General features: G+C 43.8%; 1 protein-coding gene across 6 annotated transcripts in view; it reads right to left on the reverse strand.

The window, feature by feature from the left end:
- Positions 1–1,879: 1,879 nt before the first annotated feature.
- UQCC1 (ubiquinol-cytochrome c reductase complex assembly factor 1) overlaps positions 1,880–25,321 on the reverse strand; it is a 96,624-nt gene continuing 73,182 nt past the window's right edge. For 3 of the 6 annotated variants that reach the window (XM_038572105.1, XM_038572106.1, XM_038572103.1), the window contains 4 exons: positions 24,261–24,308; positions 11,887–11,964; positions 6,289–6,402; positions 1,880–3,392 (listed from right to left, as the gene is read on the reverse strand). In XM_038572105.1, coding sequence (XP_038428033.1) covers positions 3,258–3,392; positions 6,289–6,402; positions 11,887–11,964; positions 24,261–24,308 — 375 coding nt within the window. In that variant the 3' untranslated portion in view covers positions 1,880–3,257. The remainder of the gene's footprint in view (positions 3,393–6,288; positions 6,403–11,886; positions 11,965–24,260; positions 24,309–25,321) is intronic. The other 3 variants (XM_038572104.1, XM_038572107.1, XM_038572108.1) reach the window with 3 other exon arrangements.

Here is a 25,321-nt window from a genome sequence, read left to right on the forward strand (position 1 = left end):
TTTTACAGGACTGCTGTGAGACAATGTGTTAAAACTACTTTATAAATTACCCCAAAAATCCTGTGAAAGTTGGTTATTAGCAGTATAGGTTTTCTGACATGATTACTTCTCTCCCCACTTCCTAATACTTGCATCTTATCTTTTAAATTGTTTTTTTTTAAGATTTATTTATTTTTATTTATGATAGACACAGAGAGAAAGAGAGAGGCAGAGACACAGGAGGAGGGAGAAGCAGGCTCCATGCCGAGAGCCTGACGCGGGACTCGATCCCAGGACTCCAGGATCACGCCCTGGGCCAAAGGCAGGCGCCAAACCGCTGAGCCACCCAGGGATCCCCTTAAATTTTGTTTTAATCACTTTGCAGTTTTATTAGAATGGTGTCTTTTAATTTGCTGTGATCCTTTATGGACGTATACAGAATATAAATAAATTACAATTATTTCTAAAGAGCAATCTCCCTGAGAGCAAGAAATATCCTTCACTTGTTTTGTATAATAACAACTTACAGTAGAAATATATGTAGCTAGAGGGGCACCTTGCTGGCCCAGGCAGTGGAGCATGTGACTCGTGACTCTTGGTCTCAGGGTCGCCGAGTTCAACCCCCATGTTGGTGTAAAGACTACTTAAAAAAAGAGAGAGTGAAAGAAAAAAGCAGCTACAGAATGAACATTTAGCTTTCATTTCTATGCAAAGGTCAATGGAGGTACTTCATACTGAACTGCTAAAATAAGCTGAACTATAGGTCAGAGAATGATCCAGAAAGGGATTTTTTCATAGGGCTTGTACTGATAATGACTGATGATCTAATTATTCATTCCTTCTTCCATTTGTCAAAGTTTATACTGATGCCTACTGTGAGCCAGGCACTCCTAGGGCACTAGAAAAACAAAGGCGATTGACCCAAACACAGTGCCCACTCTGAAGGAGCTCACAATGCAGGATGGAGAGTGGGTATAAAAAATAATAGTTTCCACCTGGGGCAGACAAGACGTAATGGGGGTGGGTATTTGAGCACACATAGGATTTCTCTAGTCAGAAGGGGAAGTGAGGATGCCAGGTGGAGGAAACATACAGCGTGATCTTTTCAGGTAACCCTAAGCGGTTCAGTTTGCTCAGAGAAAAAATGAATTAGAGACTCAGAAACAAACACAGGTCAAATTAAGAAGAGCCTTGCAGCCTCCAGGGACCTGGATTTTATCTTGAAAGGGAAGGGGGTGTGTAGTGGGTGAAAGATGCTGACAGCTGGAATTGAGGGCTTTGGGACATCCCCCACCTGATAGATACAATTCGGCTCTCTAAAAGGCAGCTCCATATTGCAAATTGCACCGTTTGATGATTACTCAGCTTATGGAGACAGGATTTGGCTCTGCAGGCAGAGGTATTAAAAAACGGCCTGTATGGACATAGGCCAGCTGAAATGCTGAGAAGAGGAGTCAAGTTCAGGACCTGAGCTGGACTAAGTGACCTCTAAAGTTTCTTCTAAATCTGCAATTCTGGGGGATCCCTGGGTGGCGCAGCGGGTTAGCACCTGCCTTTGGCCCAGGGCGCGATCCTGGAGACCCGGGATCGAATCCCACGTCGGGCTCCCTGCATGGAGCCTGCTTCTCTCTCTGCCTCTCTCTCTCTCTCTCTCTCTCTCTCTCTCTGTGTGACTATCATGAATAAATAAATAAAATCTTTTTTTTAAAAAAATCTGCAATTCTGTGATTCTCAAGCAAGCCCAGTAGCTGAACTGGTGCTGTGGGCTGGGATCTGTGGCTGGGGAGCTGCCCTGGGCAGCAAATGGGTTAAGGCTCAAATAACTTTTATATATGAATTAATGTGTGGAGTTGGGAGCCAAAATCTGTTCCATTAATTTTTCCATCCATTCCAGGAGCAGTTAGGTACACACAGTAAAGTTTATTTTGGTACATGGTATACTTCACTCCATTAAAAATAAATTAATCAGCAAATTCCTGCCTGGCTCAGCTCTGGTTTATGTAAATAGTGCCCAGCTGTAATGAGTTACAAGGTGTTACTATCTCACACACACAGAGGGGGCTTCACTCTAGAACTCCGCTCGCAACAAAAGCATCTTAAATAAACTCAGAGAAGGCGGTCTGATTTGTAATGTTTTCACAGAAGTGGGATATACCTCACCCATATAGAATTTCTTTATATGACTCATTTTATAGCAAGTTAAATGAAGGAAGTTTGATGGGGGAAGGAGGGGCAATATGGTTCCCCGCCCTCTTTCTTCAATGCAAAGAAAATTCCCCAAGAAATGACCCATACTCAGGAAGGAGGGGACTGATTCAAGTGCACAGACTGAGCTGACTCTGCAGCACATGCTCCAGAAGTTGGGATGGGGTTAGAAAGCTGGGCACGGGCTTGGCCCTGGGATGGTACAACTAAGTCAGAAATAATTTTCTCCTCTTCTCCCCAGTATCTCACGTAAAGGGAGTCAAGAGAGGAAAGACAGCATGTTCCTCACCCCGTTCGGTAGGGAAGTGACAAAAGGACCTAAGTTCTTGGAACTTCTTTCCAAATGACTCAGGATGTGACAAGCCCCTTGGCCATCAGAGGCCTCCTGGGTCCCAGAGGATGGAGCCTAGCAGGCTATGCCTTGGACATAACAGGGACATCTCCATCAACTGGAGATAAGAGCAGCAGCAGAGACCTTCCTGACCTCTTGCCCTCCCTGTCTCTAACTGAGCTGGGTGGGGTCCTCAACTTATGGCAACTGCCATCTCAGATAAGTTTCTAAAAACCCCGGAATAAAGAAGAGCCATGGCAGAGATAAGTCTCTGTTTCTTTTAATGGCCAACTCAACCCCATGGCTCAAAGCCAGAGGACAGAGCATGGTTACCCGTCTTGACTCAGCAGCATTCCAAACTGCCCCTTGGCCACAGCGGGCCCTTGGTGGAAGTGTCCCCTTTCTAACCTATCCCAAACTCTCTGGGGCCTTTAGGAAAAGTTGTCAATCACGTAGTTGCTGGAGGGACCAGGGGAGTGTGTGCTGGAAAGCTCTTGCTCCAGGCTTCTCCTGAGGGGTGGATTCCTCAGAAGAGCTAAGGGTTCTCCCAGCACTATAGTCCACCAGATCAGACTTCTGGGCATACTAAGAGGAAAATCAACACAAATGGGGCCAGATATTTGACAGATGCTGTTTGAAGGTCAGTTCAGGCCACTTTCTGCAGGGTTCTGGGCCAAACAAGCACCTCTCTCCTGGCAGTTCCTCAAAGCCAGCTGGCCAGCTGTTCAGAGGCATCAGCCCATCAAAGACCCTCGTCGTTATAAGTTGGGGAATGGGGCTTCAGGATGCTCTGAGGATTCTTCTCCACGAGAGGGCGCCAGCTCACCTCCCCTGTCAGAAGCAGATCCTCCCCATTCATGGAGTCCAGGTACTGCATCTGCAACAGGGAGAGCAGGAAACAAGACAGGGACAAGGGCAGGAGAGACATAAGATGTCATACGGAACCAGCCTTCCAATGGAGAGGATGGTGGGCGGGGGGAGGTTTGTGGAGGGGACCTGCCCGTCCCATGTCCTGGCACAGCAGATCTCTGATCTCTCAGATTATTTCATTAAAGTGGGTTGGGAGAAACACATCACTGGGGAAGCTCATTAGAAAGGTTTAAGGGAACTCCCCATCATACCTCTGGATAGACAGACATACATGCCCTGATTTTCTGGACTGCAAGAACTTTCTAGGGAGGATGTACTGGGGAGACATGTCCTTGGGATGTGTGTGTGTGTGTTTTATCTGTCTATTCAGGGCAGGAATGGTACTCAAGGTGAGCCAATTCCCTTTTCTGAGATTTAAGTTTCCTTGTCTGAGAGAGGGATAGTAACATGCACCCCACAGGACTCATGAAAAGATGAAATGATACAACATATGTACACTGCTAGTCACTGGCACTTTTTAAATTTTAACTATGTATGTCCCTAATGTTCTCTAGTGAGCCCCAAGCCCACGATTAGTGGACCACCATGCTGGCCAGTGGGCCCAGCTTCACCTCCTGAACAGCAAGCGGAGAAGCGACTCCTGTGATGGAGAATGGGGAATAGCTGTGGAGAAGGTGAGATATGGGTAGTTCTGCAAGAGGCAGGTGATCTAATGAGTGGCCAAGTCTCAGGAGATGAAGGTGGTCTCTGGGAAATCCTCCCCAGGCTGCTGCTAGTAAGGAGGACAGCAGAATGAGAAATGCTATCAAGGGGAGATGTGTATCACATCAGGAGCGAGAGCACTGGATTCAGAGAGATGAGGCTCCATTGTGGGGTGAGAAGGCACTTGGGAGAAAGGGAAGGGACAGGAGTCTGGAGGCCTCATCTTAGTCCCTGGATCATCTCCCTCTTCAAGAATTCCTTCACTCCTATTGTTTCACCTTCAGGCTGCTGACCCCTGAACTCAACTTACCTCTCACAGATACCTCAGGTCTAGATCTCCACATGTCCTGTTGTCTTCCAGAGCAAGGAGAGCAACTGACCTATTACCTTCCCTAAAATATACTCCTCTTTCCAACAACTCCATTTCTGTCCCTGATGCTACCACTCTGTCCATCTTCTGCGCTGGGAATCTCACCATAACCTCTGACTGGGTCTTGGGCTACCCACCAAGCCAACTAGGATTATGGTGCAGAACTAGTCTGCTCAGGACCCAGCTTCTTTGGTTTCCCGAGCAGTGCACTCATACTTAGTCTTGCTTTTCTTTGGCCTTCCACAGCACTTTGTTTCTACCTGTATCACATCACAAACTGACTTATTCCAGGGTTAGCCTTGTGCCTGACTGGCTTCATCGCTAAACCATGAGCTGGCTCAAGGACAGGTCTGGGTCCTATGAATTTCTACTTCCTCAACAGAGTGCCTGGCACAACAGATATTCAGATGTTTTGCTGACAGGACTGGGTCCCCATCAAAGCTCCCTGATTCCTTAAGAGCCCCATCACTGTTTTTCTATTGCCTGCCTCTCATTGGACAATATGGGACTTCTTCTAGGGGCCCTGGTGTGCAGTCCCTTGTTTTAGAGCCCTCAGAGAGGTCCCAGCTATGCCCTTGTTGTGGCCCCTGGCACAAGCCCACCATGGCAGATGGAAAAGTTAAGCTGGTCTCTCAAAAAACTCAGCATTTGCTTTGCCAACTGCTACTTGTGTCTGACAGTGAGTCCAGTCAACAGTGTGAGTCTCAAGAGTTCTCTGTGGGTGGAGCCCTCTGGCCACAGTGCCTTCTCCCAGCTCTGTCAGATTTGAAGAATAATCAAACAGAAGTCCTGGCTTCTGGGGGTTCTCTACTGTCTGGGTCTGAAGAGCCCCACTGTGTGATTTTTCTAGCGATCAACAAGCTGTTCCTGCTGGCTCTGTCTTCTCCCCCAGAGCCAGGGCCTGGCCTTCCCCTTCCTGGCTGCTGAAGGCTTGAAGGCTGTGGATACAGGTGAATAAGAGAATAACTGGGGTGAGGCCCCTTCAGCTACAGGGCCAGGCCCAAGCCCAAGAAGCAAAGGTGTGACTCATGGGACAGCCTGAGCTGATGAACTGTCTGGAGCAGCTAAGGCCTCTAGTGGCTACATGAATCACCAGCTTGGGGTTGTAGGCCAGCTGTGCCATCTGACTCATGGGAGACCCTGGAAAAGCCCTTATGTTCCTGTTCCCTGTCACTCAGTTCACTCATCTATAAGGTATGGGTTTCCCATCAGTACAGGATCAGGGGACAGAGATCAAGAAGTGAAGCCATGGTTTCGAGGAAAACTATGTAGTTAAGCAGTCCTCACACTGGAGTTTTCTATTAGAAGTTTTAGTGTCAAAAAAAAAAAAAGAAGTTTTAGTGTCAGGGAGCCTTGGGGGAAGAGGAGGTTGGGGAATGAGGCGTGGGAAGAGGCTCGAGGGATGTCTGTGGAATGCTGCTTGGAGTCTGGTCCTGCTAGAAATCAGGAGGGGGAAACATGAGCCTTGGAGCTTCGAAGTGGGGACAGAGGGGGTTACAGTGGGTGACTGCACTGTACCCCATTCCCATAGCCTACAGGACTGTGTGTGCCCGGGGTCTCATAGAGCACTGGGCACATAACAGGCAATCAAAGGTGTAGTGAATGAACGCCTAAAAGTTTTTGAGAGCTGACTACTCAGTGCCTCTTCTATCTCATTCCCCATCCCCACCCCAGCTCATGGCTAGGCTGCTAACGTGATATGGTCAGAATAACCTCAGATTGGCCTATGGAAACTCAACCTCTCCCAATCCTCTGCAAGTCCAGCATCCACAGTCCTCAGGAAAGACTTGCTTTCCATGAGCCTCTGGAGGCGAGGGGTAGAGCTGCTCACCTGTTTCCTCACATACTCCACCAACAATTCAAGCTGTCGAGGGTCTTCACATTTCTGGTTGAAGAAGGTTCTCCAGAGGGCAGCAGCCAGCCCATGGTCATCTGAAAGGATCCCCTGGAACACATAGTACAATTGGTCTTCCAGAGAGCTGGGGATATTGTGAATATGCTGGAAACCACAGAATTGGACTGGAAAGGCCTTACAGACACTACAAGAAAGAAATAGGGCAGCTACATGGTAGAGTTGGAAAGGGTCTTCAGAGAGCATCAGATCCAAACTTTTCATTTTATGCAAAGGAAGGACATGGGAGTCGGGGGTGGGGGCAAGTGACTGGCTAAGATTAATGTGGAAATGGGGTTCATGTATGGCTGCCCTCCTAGGCCATAGCTCCCTCGACTCTCCCGCACCATACTTGACCCAGCAATACTTATGAGGCCAGGAAGAGAAATGGTGCCACAATGCTCCTACTGCTATCTGTAAGGAATGGGCACAGAGTAGTGTGGGTGGGTATTTTTTCCCCAGAAACAGATTTGGGCATAGGCTGTACCTTCTCTCCTGGTCCAAGGGCACACATCTGCAAGGCAGCTAGCTTTATGGGGAAGGAAAACAGGCACCTTGGCCTCACTGTCAACCATCTCTGGGTTGGTCATGGCTGACACGGCCTCAAGTACAGAAATAGGCCATTCGGAGGACTGCCATGAGCCAAAAAAGGAACGCTCACAGAGCCTATGTGTGTGTGTGCCTAATACTGTCCTTTGCAGCACAGAAAAGGGCTATGTTAAGAAGCCCAATGTCACAGAGGCTAATCAGCAGCACTTGGGCCTTGGACTAGGGCCATATCCTAGCTTGGACCTCTAAGGGAAAGAGAAGGGAGAGTCGGCTTCATGGGGTGAGGGTGACTGAAGGGAAAGGCCCCAAGAAGCTACTCTGTCCAGAGTAGCTTCCTCAGGGACTGTCCAGGTGCCAAGGTCATGTAGACCAGACAAAACACTGACTGGGACTCAGAAGTCAGAAGGCCTGATCAAGTCCTGGCTCTGCTGCTACTAAGCTTAGAGATGGTGGGCAATTCACTACTCATCTATGAAACAGATGAAACTGCTTGCCCTACACACAGCATCTTTGCATTATAAGAGTCAGATCATGTAAAGGTATTTTGTTAAATGTAGTACGTCAGATACAAGGATCAGGAGCTTGCTTTGGTAGGCAGCTGTGGATATAGTTCAATCAACAGTGAGATCTAGGGATCAGACCACCTACATTCAAATGGCAGCTCTGTGTGGCCCGCTGAAAGCCACCAGCCCTTCTCGAGCCTCAGTTTCTCATGAGCCAAACAAACACAGCAAGATCCAGCCCACAGCACTGTTGTGAGAATTCAGAGATAATAGCCAAGACAGGTTCTATAAGTGGCAAAGCATTATACGAAGACCCCAGATCATGTCTTCAGTGTGATGTTGTGGGCTGGCCTCTGGGACATGGTGGCATCTGAGGTCTGACTTTAGGCTTTCTGCCAGGAAGGGCCAAATCCAGGATGGGGTGCTGATAGTTTGGTGGAAAAACATTCAACCTATTCCAAATGCCCCCTGCTAAACATCCCTGTAATTCCCCAGCTTAAGAGGCTGTGCTGGTACAATGGCTGAGTCAGGAAAATCAGCTTCTTCTGGCAGATGGGGACAGGGCCCAAGAACAAGCTCAGGCACATCACCATTCTCCAAGCTATTTGCTAACACAACAGCCTGCCTGTGTCTGAAGTGCCCTGGGCACAAACTGGAGTGCTGCTGGCAGCGACCCACATGTGCTACATGGAAAGGAACAGGAGTGGTAGCGGGTGTCATGAGGACCTAGAGAATGAGCAATAGAGCACAGGACAGCAAAAGCCATGGGAGCCATGGCCTGCTGCAAATAGGCACGCCTAGCAATGGGTGAGATGGCTTGGAAAGGGGCAAGTCCATAATCAGTCAGAAAGAAAAGGATGACTCAGGACTCAGATTAACAGTGATAACACCTGACTATTCCAGGCTGTCAGAGTTCTTTCACACACCTGATGACTACGTATGCCAAGAACAGATATTATTATCCCCATTTGAAAGATAAGTACACAGAGGCTTGGAGGTTATCTAGCTAATTGATAGTAAACTCAGGACCAGAATGCACTGGTGAGTTTAAGGGATGATGCCCAACTAGCTCTATTTACGATGCAGTACCTAACACAGAGTACAGGGCGGCAGGGGGTGGGGGTGGGTGGGGGATAAAAATGGCTAAATAAATCAATGAACCCAACACTTCAGCCTTCTTTCCACCCAACTGCTATGAGTCAGTGAAAACAAATGGGAGACTGGTTCTGAGAGAGAAATCAGGAAAGGAAAAAGAGTGTTTGGCAGCCAAATATTAGTTTGCATATCAATTTTCCCACAACTTACTATGGGACCTGCCTGTTTTCCCTCACGACACAGAAAAGCATGCTTCAGGAGACTGGGACACCTAGGTCTAGAGTAATTGAGAGGAAGCCTGTGCCTTGAGAGTCCTGGGTATGGTTAAGGGTTTGGAGTGGCAGTCTCACTCAGAAGACTGATTTTGACACCATGATGTGCTTACCCTGATGCTGAGAACACAGAGTCACAGCAAAATGGTCTCAGGTCATAGGCAGCTGACAATCTAGTTGAAGGGACAAGCTAGTGCATACCAAACAACAGCACAAGATTAAATTCAGGAGAATGAACAACTGCCAATCTGTACAGGGAGACTCCAAGGTATACCCTGTGCATGGCTGGCTCCTCAGTCTTCAGTCTTAGCTTCTATGACATTCTACTTGTAACCAGATCTTTATTTGCTTGTTTACCTGTTTATTGCCCATATCCCCACTAGAAGGTAAGCTCCAGTGGGAAAGAACCATACCATGTTTGTTTTATTCACCAAAATATTCCCAGTGCATCCCATATGGTAGGCACTTTATACCTGTTGGATGGATGGATGGATGGATGGATGGATGATGTTGAAATTCAGAGTAAACAAACAGATCTAGAGAGGTCAGGAAAGCTTTGTGGAGAAGGGGGCCTTTAAGAATGGAGAATGTTTAGAGAGCTACATTCTAAGAGAGAATATATTGGTTCACTGAACATTCATACAGAGAGTGCCTGCAAGGTACCAGGCCCTGAACCAGGCCCTCAGACCTAAAGCTGATAGACTTGGCCACTGCCCTCCACACCTAGTTGTCCAGGAGAGCTTCAGTCAAGCACAGGATGTCCACGGAGCAGTGGGGCAAATGGCCTCACTTGGAAAGAAGGTTACACACTCAAAAACCATGGGAGATAACAGTGGATAGGACATGTTGGGGACAGTTGACAGAAGGCCTAAAAGTGCCATGGAGGAATTTGGACTTAATATAATAGAAAACAGGAAGTTTCTGAAAGTGGCCAGGATAGGGGCACAACCCAAGCAACATTCTAGGAAAAGTGCTGTAGAACGGCGCTGTCCAACTTCAGTGGGACTGCCATCCCACTCCCGCAAAACTCATGTTAAATCAATGACGTGTGTAGTATGCAATCTAAATTGCTCTCCAATAATTGAAGATATTTGGTGGATTGAGAATCAGGAGGTCTCCATTTTAACTGCAAATAGTCCTATTTTTGTAAGCTTATCTCCTGACTTTAATTATTATCTTCAGACTGATAACACTTCCTCCAGCCTGAACTCATTTCTTACTTTCATCCTTTATGCCTTTCCTCCCTTCCTCATTCTTCACTTGCCACATGCCAGGTACCATGACAAGCAAAAGAAATGCACACACAGCAGACACTGCCACTACCCAGAAGAAGTCCCCATCCAGCAGGGGTGACAGTTAACACTAGTGTAGCAAATGCTGTGGAGTCCAGGGTGGGTGAACGGAGTTGAGGATGGGGGAGTTCCAGGCCTATTTTCCAGAAGTAGTGCTGCTTGTATTAAAAAGCTGGAGGTCACCACAAAATAAGCATAAAAGCACATGTTTTGTTAAAAAGATGAGGTATGATGAACCCTGTTAGTGTGCATACAGGTGTTCATTACAGCATTTTTTTACCTTTTCGGTATTTTTGAAATTTCCATAATAACAGTGGGGAGAAAAAAATGAGACAGATGCTACCACATGGGTGAACGCTGAGGGCATTATGCTAAGTGAAATAAGCCAGTCATAAAAGAATAAAATAAAAAAGAGTACATGAGATACTCAGAGGATTCAAATTCACAGACAGCAAGGAGAGGGTGGTGGTTACCAGGGGCTGGGAGAAGTCTGAGGGCAGAGTAAGGGTTTAATGGGTACAGAGCTTCAGTTCAGGAAGATGGAAAAAGTTCTGAAGGTGGATGGTGGTGACAGCTGCTCAACAATGTGAATGCACTTAAGACCACTAAAATCTGTAACTTAAAAATGGTAAATTTTGGGCAGCCCGGGTGGCTCAGCGGTTTAGCGCCGCCTTCAGCCCAGGGCGTGATCCTGGAGACCCGGGATCGAGTCTCACATCAGGCTCCCTGCATGGAACCTGCTTCTCCCTCTGCCTGTGTCTCTGCCCCTCTCTCTCCTCTCTGTGTATTCTCATGAGTAAATAAATAAAATCCTTTAAAAAAATGGTAAATTTGGTGTTACATATATTTTACAATGAAAAAAATGAGATCTAAAAGTTCTGATGTGGAAAGAGGCCTAAGATATATTGTTCACGGAAAAACGCAAGGTGCAGAATAGTGCATGTAGTGTGACTCCCATTGTGTAAAGAAAATATACAGATGTCTGTGTATGCAAACATCTGGAAGGACACCCAATAAACTATTAACAAAGTTTTCCTCTGGGACAGGGAACTGGGCAGGACAGGAAAGGAGCCTTCTATTTTCTACTTCAACCTCTTATTTGCAGTTTTATGAGTTTTTGAAATGAGTATGTATTGCTTTTATAATTAAAGCCATAAAAGTGTGTGATGTCTGGCAGCCCATACTGTTTAGATGTGTATTCCTATCTCTGGAGGCTGAGACTGTGACTGATTTGCCTTTGTCCCTACATCTAGCACCTCACAAGGACTCAATAAATGCTACTAGCTGAATGATCTGACCATATTATGCCATTTGTGCTCTTTTTCCAAGCACTAGGCAAATTGCTGGGCATAGTCATTCCTGTTGCCAAGTCACTGATAATGAGGAAATAAATTCTAAGCTGTGATGGCAGATAGTGATGATGTCCCTTGAAGGTTCCCTCAGAGTTTCTCACCAAAAGTCTTTGTATGTAAGTGATGAATCCCTGAATTCTACTCCAGATACCAATATGTAAGTGATGAATCCCTGAATTCTACTCCAGATACCAATATTGCACTGTGTGTTCACTAATTAAAATTTAAATTAATGGGGTACCTGGCGGGGCTCAGTGACTGAGCATCTGCCTTTGGTTTAGGTCATGATCCTGGGGTCCTGGGATCAACTCCCGCATTGCGCTCCCCACAGGGAGCCTGCCTCTGCCTATGTCTCTGCCTCTCTCTCTGTATCTCTCATGAATAAATAGAGAAAATCTTTTTAAAAAATTAATTTAAAAAAAGTCTTTCTTGGGGGAAGTCAATGTTCTGCTTAAAGCTTGGCAAATGATCTTACCTCATCATATCCCAAGATTGCCGCATAGAAATTATTTGTCATAAGGATCATGTTCTTCTTCAGGATATAAGAATTAACCTACAGAAACAAAATGACAAAAACAAAAGTATGAAAAAAGGGGGAAAACCCCCAAAAATATTATTTTTGCCTCTTAACTATGATAAACTCCTAGTAAAACAGAGAGAGAAGGCCCCTAACAGTTGAACTGTTAGGCTACCTCCGTTTCCCTGATCTGTCAGGATTCTCCCCAATTTGATAGCTTCTTTTGGGTTCTGATCACAAAGCAGTAACTTGGTTTAATGAGCTGAGCCCCAGGTACATGTCAGGCTTCATGGTAGACCCCATGAATACAAAGTATAAGAAATGGTTTTTTAGCTGGAGGAGCACACAGTCTAGTATGGAAAAACCGACATGTAAAAAAGAATTAAACTGTAATATGTTGCCTCAAATTCTATCCCCAAGGTGGTAAACAATAAACTAATTTTTTAAAAGATATTATTTATTTATTCATGAGACACAAAGGAGAGGCAGAGACATAGGCAGAGGGAGAAGCAGGGTTCCTGTGGGAAGTCTGATGTAGGACTCGATCCCAGGACCCTGGGATCACGACCTGAGCCAAAGGCAGATGCTCAACCACTGAGCCACCCAGGTACCCCAATAAATTAATTTTCATACAAATGATCTCTGCTCTGGGAGCAAGGGATGAGTTCTCCAGGAAGTAATGCTTATGTGACCCTTGGAGGAAAGAGGACATTCTAGACAAAGGGAACAAGGTGTGCAAAGGTGCAGAGGCAGGAAAGAAAATGTCTGGGGATGCCAGGGAAGGTAAATGGGCAGTAACACTGGAAAGGTAACGCTAGGATCAGGTTAGGAAATGCCTAAGGGCTACTCAAAGGAGCCTGTGGTATCAAAGACAGAAGGAAGAAGTGTGAAGAGGAGGGAGAGAGGGAGGACCTGGAGTGAGATGCTGAGGAGAAAGGAGAGCCAGGAGGCTGTGGGGAGGAGGAGAGAATAAACCAGCTGGAATAAGCCAGGCTGAAGTAGTAAGACCGTTAAGATTAAGAGACTGTTTTGAAATACAATTCCAGTGAGGCCACTGACACCTTGGTAGAACTTTTCTCAGAGAACAGCCAGGTGGGCCTTCAGAGTCTTATACTACAGCTCACTGAATATCTTCAGTAGGGTAAAACTCAGACCTCCAGACTTCTAGGAATATGCTTGAGAGCCTGCTCCATGTTTCATCCCAGCAGAAGGCTGGTGTAATGTGCAGTACATAAGTAAGGACTCACTGGATATTTAAACTGACAGATTTTAGAAACAACCAAGTTATCTGAAACTTTACATGGAGAATAAGATTTGTGCTTAACAACCCTGACCATAACCATGCCCACTGTCATCTCCTCCATTTACTAATAAGCACCTGGTTCTGGGCCACGTGCTTTATGGATATCATCTCCTCTAACTGTGACTGGAATTCAGAGGGTAGGTGTGCCAGAGTCACATTTTTACATACATAGAAAACTGAGCCTCAGGTAGGTGAAGGGACTGGCCCTAGTCCCACAGCAAATTAGTGATAAAGCTGAGATTAGCATCCAAGTCATCTGAGTCCAAAGTTCATGTGCCTTATGTTCCATCATATTCCTACCTCCAGGAGGATGATTTAACTTTGGATCATAAATCAAAGGAGTGATTTAATTCCATGGTTCATAACTGATCTGGAAAGTAGAGCAGAAAGGAGTACTAGAAGGACCTGGGTTTGGTCAGACAACCTGGGTTCAAGTTCTAATTCTGCTGTATACAGAGGATGCCATCTCGGGCAAGTCAAACCTCTCTATTTCCTTGCATTTCAAATGCTCTACACACAGGGCATTTGCTGGTTTAAACAGCAAATGAATTAGCATATATTCATTCATTAATTCAACAACGTATGCTGAAAGCCCCAGTAAACTGTAAAGTGCTCTGCACTTATAGAAAACTAAAACCAGTTCTAATAGGTATAATTTTCGAAGAAGAAACAAGAAGAAAGAAGAAAGAAGAAAGAAGAAAGAAGAAAGAAGAAGAAGAAGAAGAAGATGATGATGAAAGAAGGAAGAAGAAGGAGGAGAAGGAGAAGGAGAAGAAGGAGAAGGAGAAGAAGGAGGAGGAAGAGGAGAAGGAGGAGGAAGAGGAGGAGGAGGAGGAGAAGGAGGAGGAGGAGGAGGAAGAGAGGAGGAGGAGGAGAATGGCACAGCTCAAACTGGAAAATGTGAGAGTAGATATAGCTGGTAATACAATCCATGACCTTTCCCTCTACTATCAGTCCAGGCCAAATCAGACCTCCAGCCTTTATGTTCCTAGAGCTCTATCCACATTCCTCCTCCTGGATATACAATGTGGTTTAGAGATATTTATGTACCTGTCTCTCTCACTAGTCTGTGAGCTACTCAAAGGTCATAAGGAACTCTGTCTGATTAATCTTGGCACCCCCAACATCTAGTCCAGGGCCTGGCCCAGAGCAGGGTTTAAGACTGGCATGCTGATGGCTGAATCCTTACAAGGGCCTGAGTGTCACACAGAGTGTGTTCTGTCCAATGACACCCTTTTGTTTGTTTCCTCTTTTTTGCTGCTTTGAGTACCTTGCATGTTTCTAAAATTTCAAAAATATGTACTGCCTAATGTCTTATTGCATCATCTTCCAGAATGGGTTGAGGTGAAAGGCAGAGTCAAGAAACAAGCCAGAGTTAGAGTTCATTCCTTTTGAAGTGGGAGGATAGGACTACAACCTAAAATGTTGATACTCATTTTGGGGCTCTCCCTACTCCCATACAAGTTATTCTCCTAATCTTGCAAGAAGAATCAGAGCCACAAGCAGACGTCAGAGGTGTCAAACACAAAGGCAACAGCATCTCAGGTGCAAACATTCACTGAATCTGCTAAGCAGAGCTAGTTTATGTATTGTATCTAACCAGTAAACCTTAAACCTGGAAGGGTCATCAGAGATCACCTAGCTCAATGCCTCCAAGAAATTGGTGAACTAAGACCCAAAAAGGGGTAGGGACTTGTCTTGAGGTCACACAGAAAGCTACTGTCAGAGCCAGGATTAGACTGTGATTTCCAGACAAGTGCTTTACCTACTTCACCATCTGTAGGGGCATTTCCAGAGATCAGCAACATGGTAATATGCAAAACTCAGTTTCCAGCAAGGTTCAGTTACATACAAACACACTTTCTCCTCTTGAGATGCACCTACATTCTGGCTGCCTATGACCCAGGAAGAATGGAGAGCAGGGCTAGAATTCCCTATTAGCAAGGCTCCACTACCTCTGGTCCTATATTCTAACTCTAGTGACCTGTAAGCTGCCTCTCCCTCTTCCCTCTAGCTGAAGGATGGCAAGCAGCCACAGCTAGGAATGGCTTTCAGATATCATCACCCAGGCTGCATTAGATCATGAAAAAGGCCGTTCCTGGAAGAGGGTGGAAGCTCGATCAGTGCAGACACATGATATGCAGGCAACAGGTGAGGGTGAGTGAGAACAGCTTCCTGAACTACTGGACTTGCCCCAATGGGCCCTTCTAAACAGCCCAGCAGTCAAAGGAAGCTCGATACTCCCTCTGGTGAACCTCTGTTGGGATTTTATTCCCTCATTTAAGCTTTTGTTTGTTGGCATACAGGTTCTGTGCCCTGCTGCCAGATGGTTCTGTATGGAGCACCCTGCCCATGATGGAAACACAGATGGACAAACCAAATGAAAAACTCTTCCCAGATAGTGTTGGGCTGTTCTCTTAGTAAACTCTTATCCTTTCTATAATGCTTTGCTTTTCATAAAAACCCATACATACAGCACCACCACAAGGAAAAGGTTCCTTTTATATCAGTTACTCATATTTTCCCATTTATTTAAGCTATTAAAATTCATGCAGTTATTTTATAAGCCATCAGGATTTGGTGACTGGTATTACTGAATGTTTAATAATAAACTAAACAGAAGAAATCAGAGGGTTAAATGATGACTGCAATTCCTGTAATGACTTAATTAAATTTTTATTGAGTACATAAACTATGATGTCATTTCTAGCCAACCATGGGTCTGCTTTCCCAGCATGTCACAGGGTGGGAGCACTCAATAGGAGGCTAGGCTAAATGAGCAGCAAGTCTCAGCTGAAATGGGGAGGGGAGCAAGGCTCATGTAACACACTCAATAAATTATCCGTTCATTTTTAAACAAAGTCCATGAGTTATAATATATTTGCCATGCACTTTTTATGACATAATAAAAATGTTACCTTAAGGATTACTTAACACATACTACAAATGTTATAGCAGAGGCAGGCACAAGGGGCAAAGAAAACAAACACGAGCAGGCCAGGGACGGGTCCTGGAGTTTACGTCCCAGGAGGAACAGCATAGTATATTAAAAAGGGAATGCCAAAAAGGGGGTGGTGAGATACAAGAGTTCAGGGTTACTAATCAGCCAATTAATGAATGAGACAACCAACAGGGAACACAAGTAAAACAATAATGAATCTTGCAAGGCATATGTTTAATTAATATAGTATTCTCGAGGAGGAATATTAGCTTTAAAGAGATGCAGTTCGTTTGAGGCTAATTCGCTGCCCTCTTGCCCCTTTTAGCTATTGCTGCTCTTAAAGAAGTTTATGTGACTGCTTAACAGAGGAACCAGATTATGCAGATGGAGGGAGTGATGGAGGATCAAGTTTAAACTCCTCCAGGAGCTCTACATGGTTCTCTGTGATCTGTTCTTGATCATCTTTCCTGCCTCACCTCCTCCCACCTCCCCACTTTTAGCTCACCCTTCAGTCAGGATAAACTATATGCAATTTCCACAAACAGGCCTTGCTCTCTTATAGTTCTTAAGCATACTGCTGCTGGGAATCCTTCCCCCTTCTTTATCCACTGGGATGCTAACTCCTTTTTATCCTCTAAGACATAGCTTATAAATTATACCTTCTGCAAAGCCTCCCCTCTCCCCAGTCTAAAGTGCCACAAAAGTGATTCAAGTCCAGAAAGAGGTGCCAGAACTCACTGTTTACCCTGTTCCAAGAACTATGCTAAGAGCTTCATGCATGTGACCTCACTTAATCCTTCGCAATGACTCTGTGAGATAGGTACTGTTACTATCCCCATTTTGGAGAAGAGGAAACTGATATTTGGGAAGCTAGGAAATAGTGGGTCAAGATTAGAATATAGAGCAGTCTGACTCCAATGCCTATCTACATTAGAACAAACAAAAAATAATATAGCCACCTGTTCATGTACCTACAACTGAGATTCTTTATAGAGGCAGGGCTAAGAATAGCTAATATAGTCTTGGGTAAACACAACTTGGAGATTCCCAATTGCAATGGTGGCTAGAGATGGGTCACCAGATGGGTCATCAGTGGCCAGTTACTAATACATATTAGACATTGCTAGTATAGCTAAGCCCCACTCCTGAGAAAACTAGTGGGAGAAAGGGTGTGATTGTGGCATAGGAGGACAAAATGAAAGAAGGTTGGTGGGGACAACACAAGAACAGGTGCACATGAAGGTAAGAATAAGTTTTACAGCTACTGCCTTGAGGCAAAGCTATTAACAGTAGCAAGCTAATAAGAATTTGTTGGAATGGGGGAGCCTGGCTAGCTCAGTCAATGGAGCATGCAACTCTTGATCTTAGGGTTGTAAATTTGAGCGCCATTTTAGGTATAGAGATTACTTAAAAATAAAATCTTAAATAAAAAAGAATTTCTTGGAATCAATGAATGATAAAGGGTGGCTAGAGCTGCTGACTAAAAAGCATAAGGAATACATGAAATTCATCATAAGGGTAACAGTGCAAAAGATCGCAGGTCAGGTCTTTCTAGCAGTCAGAAACGCCATCAGCGACGCTTTGCACCATGAGCTACAGTGACTGCATGGCAATAGGCTAATGTGCATTGAACATCAGCCAGTCTATTAAATTTAATGTTAGAAATGAGCTCACTGTGCAATATTATGTGAAACACACAGAAACAGGTGAGAGGAGACAGAGAGGAGGACATGGAGAGACTAAATACACATGGGTGCATGCAATTCACTTACTTGTATGAAGACTAACAGATCTACTGAGGACCTCTTAGCAATGATCACAAAACACTATAAAATAAAATTCTTTTTTTTTTAGATTTTATTTGAGAGAGAGAGAGAGAGAGAGAGAGAGCATGAGTGGAGGAGCATGTCAGGGGGAGAAGCAGAAGGAGAGAAAGAAGCAGACTGCCCACTGAGTGGGGAGCCTGATGTAGGGCTTGATCCCAGGACCCTGAGATCATGACCTGAGCCAAAGGCAGATGCTTAACTGGCTGAGCCACCCAGGCATCCCAACAAAATAAAATCGTGTGTGTGTGTGTGTGTGTGTGTGTGTGTGTGGTAGATCCAGAGAAAACTGTAATTAATACCAAGAAGAAAAGGAAAAATAATAAAACATGAAAAGATGGACAGTTTCAATTTCTTCTTTCTTCTTTAGAAAATCATGTGAGGGGCACCTAGGTGGCTCAGTGGTTGAGTGTCTGCCTTCGGCTCAGGCTATGATCCCAGGGTCCTAGGACCAAATCCTGCATCAGGCTCCCTGGAGGGAGCCTGCTTCTCCCTCTGCCTATGTCTGTTTCTGTGTGTCTCGAATGAATGAATGAATAAAATCTTGTTAAAAAGAGAAAATCATGTGAATCTGAGTAAAGCATATTTCAGCTGTGATGAAAAGCCAACCTAAACAAAACATGAGACAATTCTTACATCTTATTTTAATAAATCATTTCAAACTTTTAATGGATAGGGAAGCTTGCTACACTGAAATGCCTTTTTAAAAATATTTATTTACTTACTTTAAAAATCCTAGTCTTGGGCAGCCTGGGTGGCTCAGTGGTTTAGCGCCGCCTTCAGCCCAGGGCGTGATCCTGGAAACCCGGGATCGAGTCCCATGTCAGGCTCCCTGCATGGAGCCTGCTTCTCCCTCTGCCTGTGTCTCTGCCTCTCTCTCTCTGTGTCTCTCATGAATAAATAAATAAAATATTTTTTTTAAAAAATCCTAGTCTTGCAGCTTAGAATCTACATATTCAAGATTTGCGCAGCCTGATCATGTCTTGAAAAATGAGGTACATGGTTTGGCAGGCATTCCTACAGAACCACCAATTTTAATTTCTGAATGGCTGCAGAGTACAGGAGCCTTTTCCTCAGGCTTGGAAAAGAGCAAAGCAAGAGACATCTGTCCTTGAAAATTAAGATCATTTACCCACTTGACAAGGCATTCAAACACATCAGTAAGTCTGAAATCACCTTGAAAAGAGCTGATGAGGGACATTATGGTCCCGGGAAGATCAAACTATCACAACAATTTATTTCTTCTATGTCAGGACATCCAGATAAGAGGAAGATAATAGCTATAATCTACTTTGATTTCTGAAGTTTTTTATAACATCCCAGATGGCAAGACTCGTGTGTACTGCAGTCAAAGGGGCTAACACAGGCTTGAAAGAGTCACTATTTTAACAATAGCACTTAGAGCACAAAGTCCTAAGAGAAACATTTCGGCGGGGGGCGGGGGGCGGGGAGTTTCCCCTGAAAATCTTAACTGATAAAAAAAAAAAAAAAAAATCTTAACTGATAATAATTACAATAGTGGTGATAGTAACAATAAGCATACATCACATTTGATTTATGTGTTCACATATACAATCTTTTTTTTTTTCTCACATATACAATCTTATGTGTACCTCACGACCATAACCTTGCCCTTCTAGGAGCTCACAACCTAGCTGCTACTTCTGTCCCGATTCTATAAACAAGAAAACAGAAGTTCAAAAATGTTCAAGGACTTGCCCCAAAGTCACACCCTGCTTGTGACAGTGCTATGACTTTTATCTCAGACAGCTGACCCCTAAATCTAGTGTCTTCTCTAAAATGTCACACCTTTCTGCTTCTGATGCGTCATATCAGAAATGGAAGAATCACGTAAGCAAAAAAATAAAAATAAAACTGCTAATTCCAATACTTTGAAAAACAAGAATAAAATGGAAATGACTATGAATTGTTGAAAAGTTATTCTAGAAACAAGATGAGATCCCAAAAGGTCAAAGCACAGTAGCATGCATAAGCCAAAAAAAACAATAAGTAATCGGATGAAGGAAGGGTTTGACAATTTATATAGTAATAATATAGCCCCAGAGCAAATCTCTGGTCATGAGCTGATAAATGAGAAAATTTTAATGTGGACATATGAAAAGAAATTCCATATACAAAGGTCAAAACGTTTTTTTTTTCCCTCTATAATTGTAATAGTTAAGAGTCTTTGTAGTCTTTGTAGTCTTAAGTCTACCATACTTAAGAAGAAACATGGAGAAACCAGAGATATTTCAGTGATGAATGTCAGATAGGTATGGTCATACTGGGTTGCCATTGGTCATGAGCTGGGGCATTCAAGATTCTGGACAAAAGGAAATGTCCAGAGGCTGTACCATGAGTTGGCCTGGTTGTTTTCATCATCAGTCTCAACAGATCAGCAGATTTTGGAATTACTCTGATACTGCCTGAGGTGACTATCACTCACTCTCTGCATCCCTTCCTTAGGGCCAGGACCTACTCCTCCCTAACTTCATATGAGTTGGCAGACTGCTGACCATGGAAACCTAGTCCCTCATCATAGAAATCAGCAGAGAATCCCAGCTAATCTAATCTGACTCTTGCTTCTGAGCAGAGATATCCAAAGATAAAAGGTGGCTAAAGTTGGATCATCCCAAAGAGACTATACAAAGTTCCTGTTACAGATACTGAGATTCCTAAGCTTCCTGAGGCCTGTTGTCAAACTCTCCTTTCCATTCTGTGACCACTAGTTACTCTCCAATAAATGCCTTTCTTAAGTTAGCTGAAGTCTGTCTCTGTTGAGTGCAATCAATGGATATACTGTCATTCATCGATTCAATAAAACCTCTCCATAATAATATAATAACAACATTAGCTAACATTTGTTGAATGCCTCCCATGTGCCAGCAACTGTATTAAAAGCTTTATGTATTATCCCTTTAATCTTCACAATAATCCTAAAAGGGGGATGTTATTGTCCTCATCTTACAGAAGATACATCACTTCATTTTCTGTGAAGTCTTTCAAGTTCCCCAAAGTTTGTTGCTTTTTCCTTCACATGGATTTTAATTAATTTCCACCAAGAAGGCATACTGTGCTATTTTAATAATCTGTTTATAATTTGCCCCCCCCCCAGACTGTGAGCTCCTTGAGGGCAAAGATGGTGCATTGCTCAGCACATGTCTGTAGAATGACTCAATATAGTATTTCCTATCATAATTACCTCTTGTATTGTGATATCCATCCACTTTGACAAATTTCTGAAAAGCTCCCTTGAGTACAAGGATTTGAGGAGGGGTTGAGCAGGTCTGTGTACATGTGAGCAGGTCTGTGTACATGATGCTGTCATTTTCATGGTTTCCAAACACGACTATAGACCAAAGAGGCCCACTCCTGTCCTTTCAGTGTGTCCTCACATAGTCTCTGAAACCCCACACCTCTCTCAAAGCAGTGTCTTCCACTGAAATATTCAAGACCATCTCTATTTCCATGACTACCATCTGCTAGTGTTCTAGACCTGAAGTTAAAATACTTTAACAGAAGTCTGAAGTAAGAAGGAGAGCTTTCACGGGACACCTGGGTGGCTCAGCATCTGCCTTTGGCTCAGGTCATGATCCTAGGTTCCTGGGATCAAGTCCTACATCACAGTCCCCACAGGGAGCCTGCTTCTCCCTCTTGCCTAAGTCTCTGCCTCTCTCTGTGTCTCTCATGAATAAATAAATAAAATCTTAAAAAAAAGAAGAAGAAGGAGAGCTTCTGACTGAACAAAGCAAGAACTTCATGACTGTCAGGGTAAGAAAACACAAAGTGGACAACTCAGTTTTTCCTCTCTCACTGATCATTCTAAAGAGATAATATTCAACTAACTCTCTAAAGTCAACAGGTTAAACATTAACAGACCTCTGATCCTTGTCTGTTCTATAACAAGCGATACAGAAGAATAACTAAGAAACTTTCTAAGAAGTGCCCTTTTGCTTACACCTCCAAGTTTAACAAAGGGCTTATGCTCTGCTAACAAGTGCCAGTGCACAAAAGTCTTGATTAGGCTTTGGTTTTCTGTTACCGAAGACAAGATTTGGAAAGTGAAAAGTTTTATTTATTAGTGGTCATTAATGACCAATAATCAAGGTAGAACCAATCAGCAAGGCAATCACCTGAAGTATAATAAGCAAAAGATAATTCCATTCACACCTATTAGGATGGCTATAACTTAAAAAAAAAAAAAAAGGAAAAGGAAAATTGTGTTAGCGAGGATGCAGAAAAACTGGAATTCTCAAGCAATACCGGTAGGAATGTAAAATAGCACAGCATTGTGAGAAACAGTTTGGTGATTTCTCACAAAGTTAAACACAGAACTACTATATGACCTAGTAATTCCATTCCTGAGTAGATACCCAAAAGAGTTGAAAGCTGAGACTGGAACAGATACTTGTACAGCAACGTTCATAACAGCAGTATTCGCAATAGCCAAATGTGGGAAAAGCTTAAGCATTCATCAACAGATGAATGGATAAACAAAATGTGGTATCTACATGAAATGGAATAATATTCAGCCATAATAAGGAATGAAACTGATATATGCTACAATATGCATATACCTTGAAAACATTATACATAATGAAATTAAGTCAGATAGAGAAGGACAAATATTATATGATTTCCCCTTCTGTGAGGTACCAGGATAGGCAAGGAGGCCTACAGGACTTGGGGAGTGGAAATGAGGCAGTTTTTGTTGGGGATGATGAAAAAATTGGTATACATAGTGATGCTGGTTACATAACATTGTGAATGCATTTAATGCCACCAAATGGTACTCTTGTTAAGGGTTAAAATGATAATAATCATGTATATTTTACCACAACAACAAAAAAAGAAAATCTCAATTATAAATAATTTTTCTCAAACAAGAATTTCAATCTGTGACTTAACCATGTGTATACATTAAAGCCTCTCTTACAATATTTATCCCGTTCTGAGCAGTAGTATCATGAAGTAACTTATGTTCCTTGCAGACCACAAGCTGTCCAAGTGTGGAATTCTACATCGTCTTGTACCTTTCACTAAGCATCTACTGAGTGCCTACTAGATATAAGGCATTATAGCATGCAGTGGACATAAAGGACGAATGAAACCCAGTAGCTATCCTGAGGAAGTCTGTGATCTCATGTGAAAGACACACCACACACAAATGAAACACCTAGCACACTATAAAAAAAAAAAAATGGCAGTAGTGAGTCTGGGGCATGAAAGGCTTCAGAGATAAAGCAACATTTATTATATTAGATATTAAAGGGTGAACAGGGATTACTACCTCTCAGACTGAAAGAACAGTATGTGCAAAGCCATAGAGAGGTAAACAAATACTGCATTTTCAGAGGAAAATCTGTAACAGAGAGGCCATGAATGGGAAGAAGCAGAGGCCAAACTAGAAAGGCAGTATGTGTTTGATTAGAAATGGCCCTGAATGCATGAGAAGGTCTAAGCACAGAGAAGTTGCATGGACAGATTTATTTCCAAAAATTAATTCGAGAAGTATAGAGTACAGACCACAAAGTAGGGGGAAAAGCCAGAGGTAGGAGTACCAGAGGAGGCTGCACCAATGGCCCAGGTGAGAGTTGGTAAGGAACTGAATTAACATAAGTGGAAAGAGGAATAAAGAGAAAGGAAGGCTTTCAAGAGAAATGTCTACAACAGGATTGACAGGGTTTGATTATTAGGTGTAAGGGGAGGAGGCTGTGACTCACACATAATCAGACCTCACTGAATGCTAGCTGAAAAAAGAATGCAACAGTTAATATGTAATCATAAGCTGATGACTTTCTGACCTTGGTCACACTCAGGGCAGACAACCAATCTTATAGGGTTTTAGCAACCACAGTGCCCTCAATGTCTCCTGTGTTGCAGTAATGGAAAATCCTACTTGAACAAGATGTAATATGAGCAAGATGTGTACTTAGCTTGAGCCCGGCAGGCGTCTCCAGTGGAGCAGGAGTACAGAACACCAGGGCCTACGAGCCTGACCCTCTATCCCAGCAATCTATTCACTACACATTAGTGGATATCACTCATCTGGGTCCTCTGCACTCTACCTGCAGTTATGAGGTCTGATCACTGTCAGCAAGATGCTGACACACCTTAGGTTTCCAGAGATACTTGCAGGCTCCCAAATATACCCTGGATCTCGCTTCTGGACTTCTGAGTACAAGAAAGCTGCAGGCACAACATTACTTTTTTAATTGATTTTTTAAATTAAATTTAAGCAGACTGGGGACAGTGGAAAACTTACAGGATGCTTGTTCCCCACCAGTACTGGCCATCTCAAGTGCACAGACATCTAAGCAAAACAGATGAAAATGGATAATTAACATGCTAGTAAGTACTTTGCTAATGGAGCCTAGGCACTATCCCTTGTCCTGGATGCCAAAGATCTAAACATCCCAGAAGACCTGGAAGCAACACTGTCCTTTCTCACTCAGCAGTTCCCAGACAGACACATCATGCTGCCTGGAAAACAACATTCTCTGAGGATCCAAAATCTACCCCCTTCCCAATCTTGAGGTTCCTAGCCCTTCTACTAAACAGTCCTGTCTTCTCTTTCTCTGCAGTAGCGAGGAGCAAAAGAGATGGGCTACCCTAAGTAACTGGATCACATATGTTAACTGTGACTCCCGCTGGGCAGAGGAGGTCAGGCCAAAGTCTACATCCCCAAAGACAATGCTTGTTTTTCACCACTGTCTCCTTACTGCTCACTGCTCAGATTCATACAATTTTCCAAATACTGTCCCTGTGGTAACCTGAGAAACAGGCTGGTCCCTCCTCTGGAGATGAGCAAACAAAAGCTCAGAAAGGGGAGTCACCCATTGTCACTCCACTCATAGATGGTGATGTTCACAGAACAATGTCATCTGAGTCCTAGTCCAATATTCTTTTGTCTCAAGACTCAAGACAAGTGCCATTCCTCTGAAAGAATGCTGTAGAAGTATCCTGCAAATGGCTGAGCTTGGATTCTGGTAGAAGGGCTCCTGCTCAAGTAATGAGAAGGCCAATGGTGAGATGAACAGTATAAACATTTTGCCTAAAGGAAAAAGAAAACCTCAGTTGATGGGACACCTGGGTGGCTCAGCAGTTGAGCATCTGCCTTCGGCTCAGGGTATGATCCCAGAGTTCCAGGATCGAGTCTGACATCAGGCTCCCTGCATGGAGCCTGCTTCTCCCTCTGCGTCTCTCATGAATGAATGAATAAAATCTTAAAAAAAAAAAATCTCAGTTGGGATGCTGTATCTATTAAAGAGCTGCTTTCTCTGGCGATCTGTATTCAAGTTCCACTTGGACGTTAGAAATGCTTTG

The sequence above is a fragment of the Canis lupus genome, chromosome 24 (genome assembly GCF_011100685.1).
Source record: "Canis lupus familiaris isolate Mischka breed German Shepherd chromosome 24, alternate assembly UU_Cfam_GSD_1.0, whole genome shotgun sequence".
In the NCBI taxonomy this organism is placed as follows: Eukaryota; Metazoa; Chordata; class Mammalia; order Carnivora; family Canidae; genus Canis; species Canis lupus.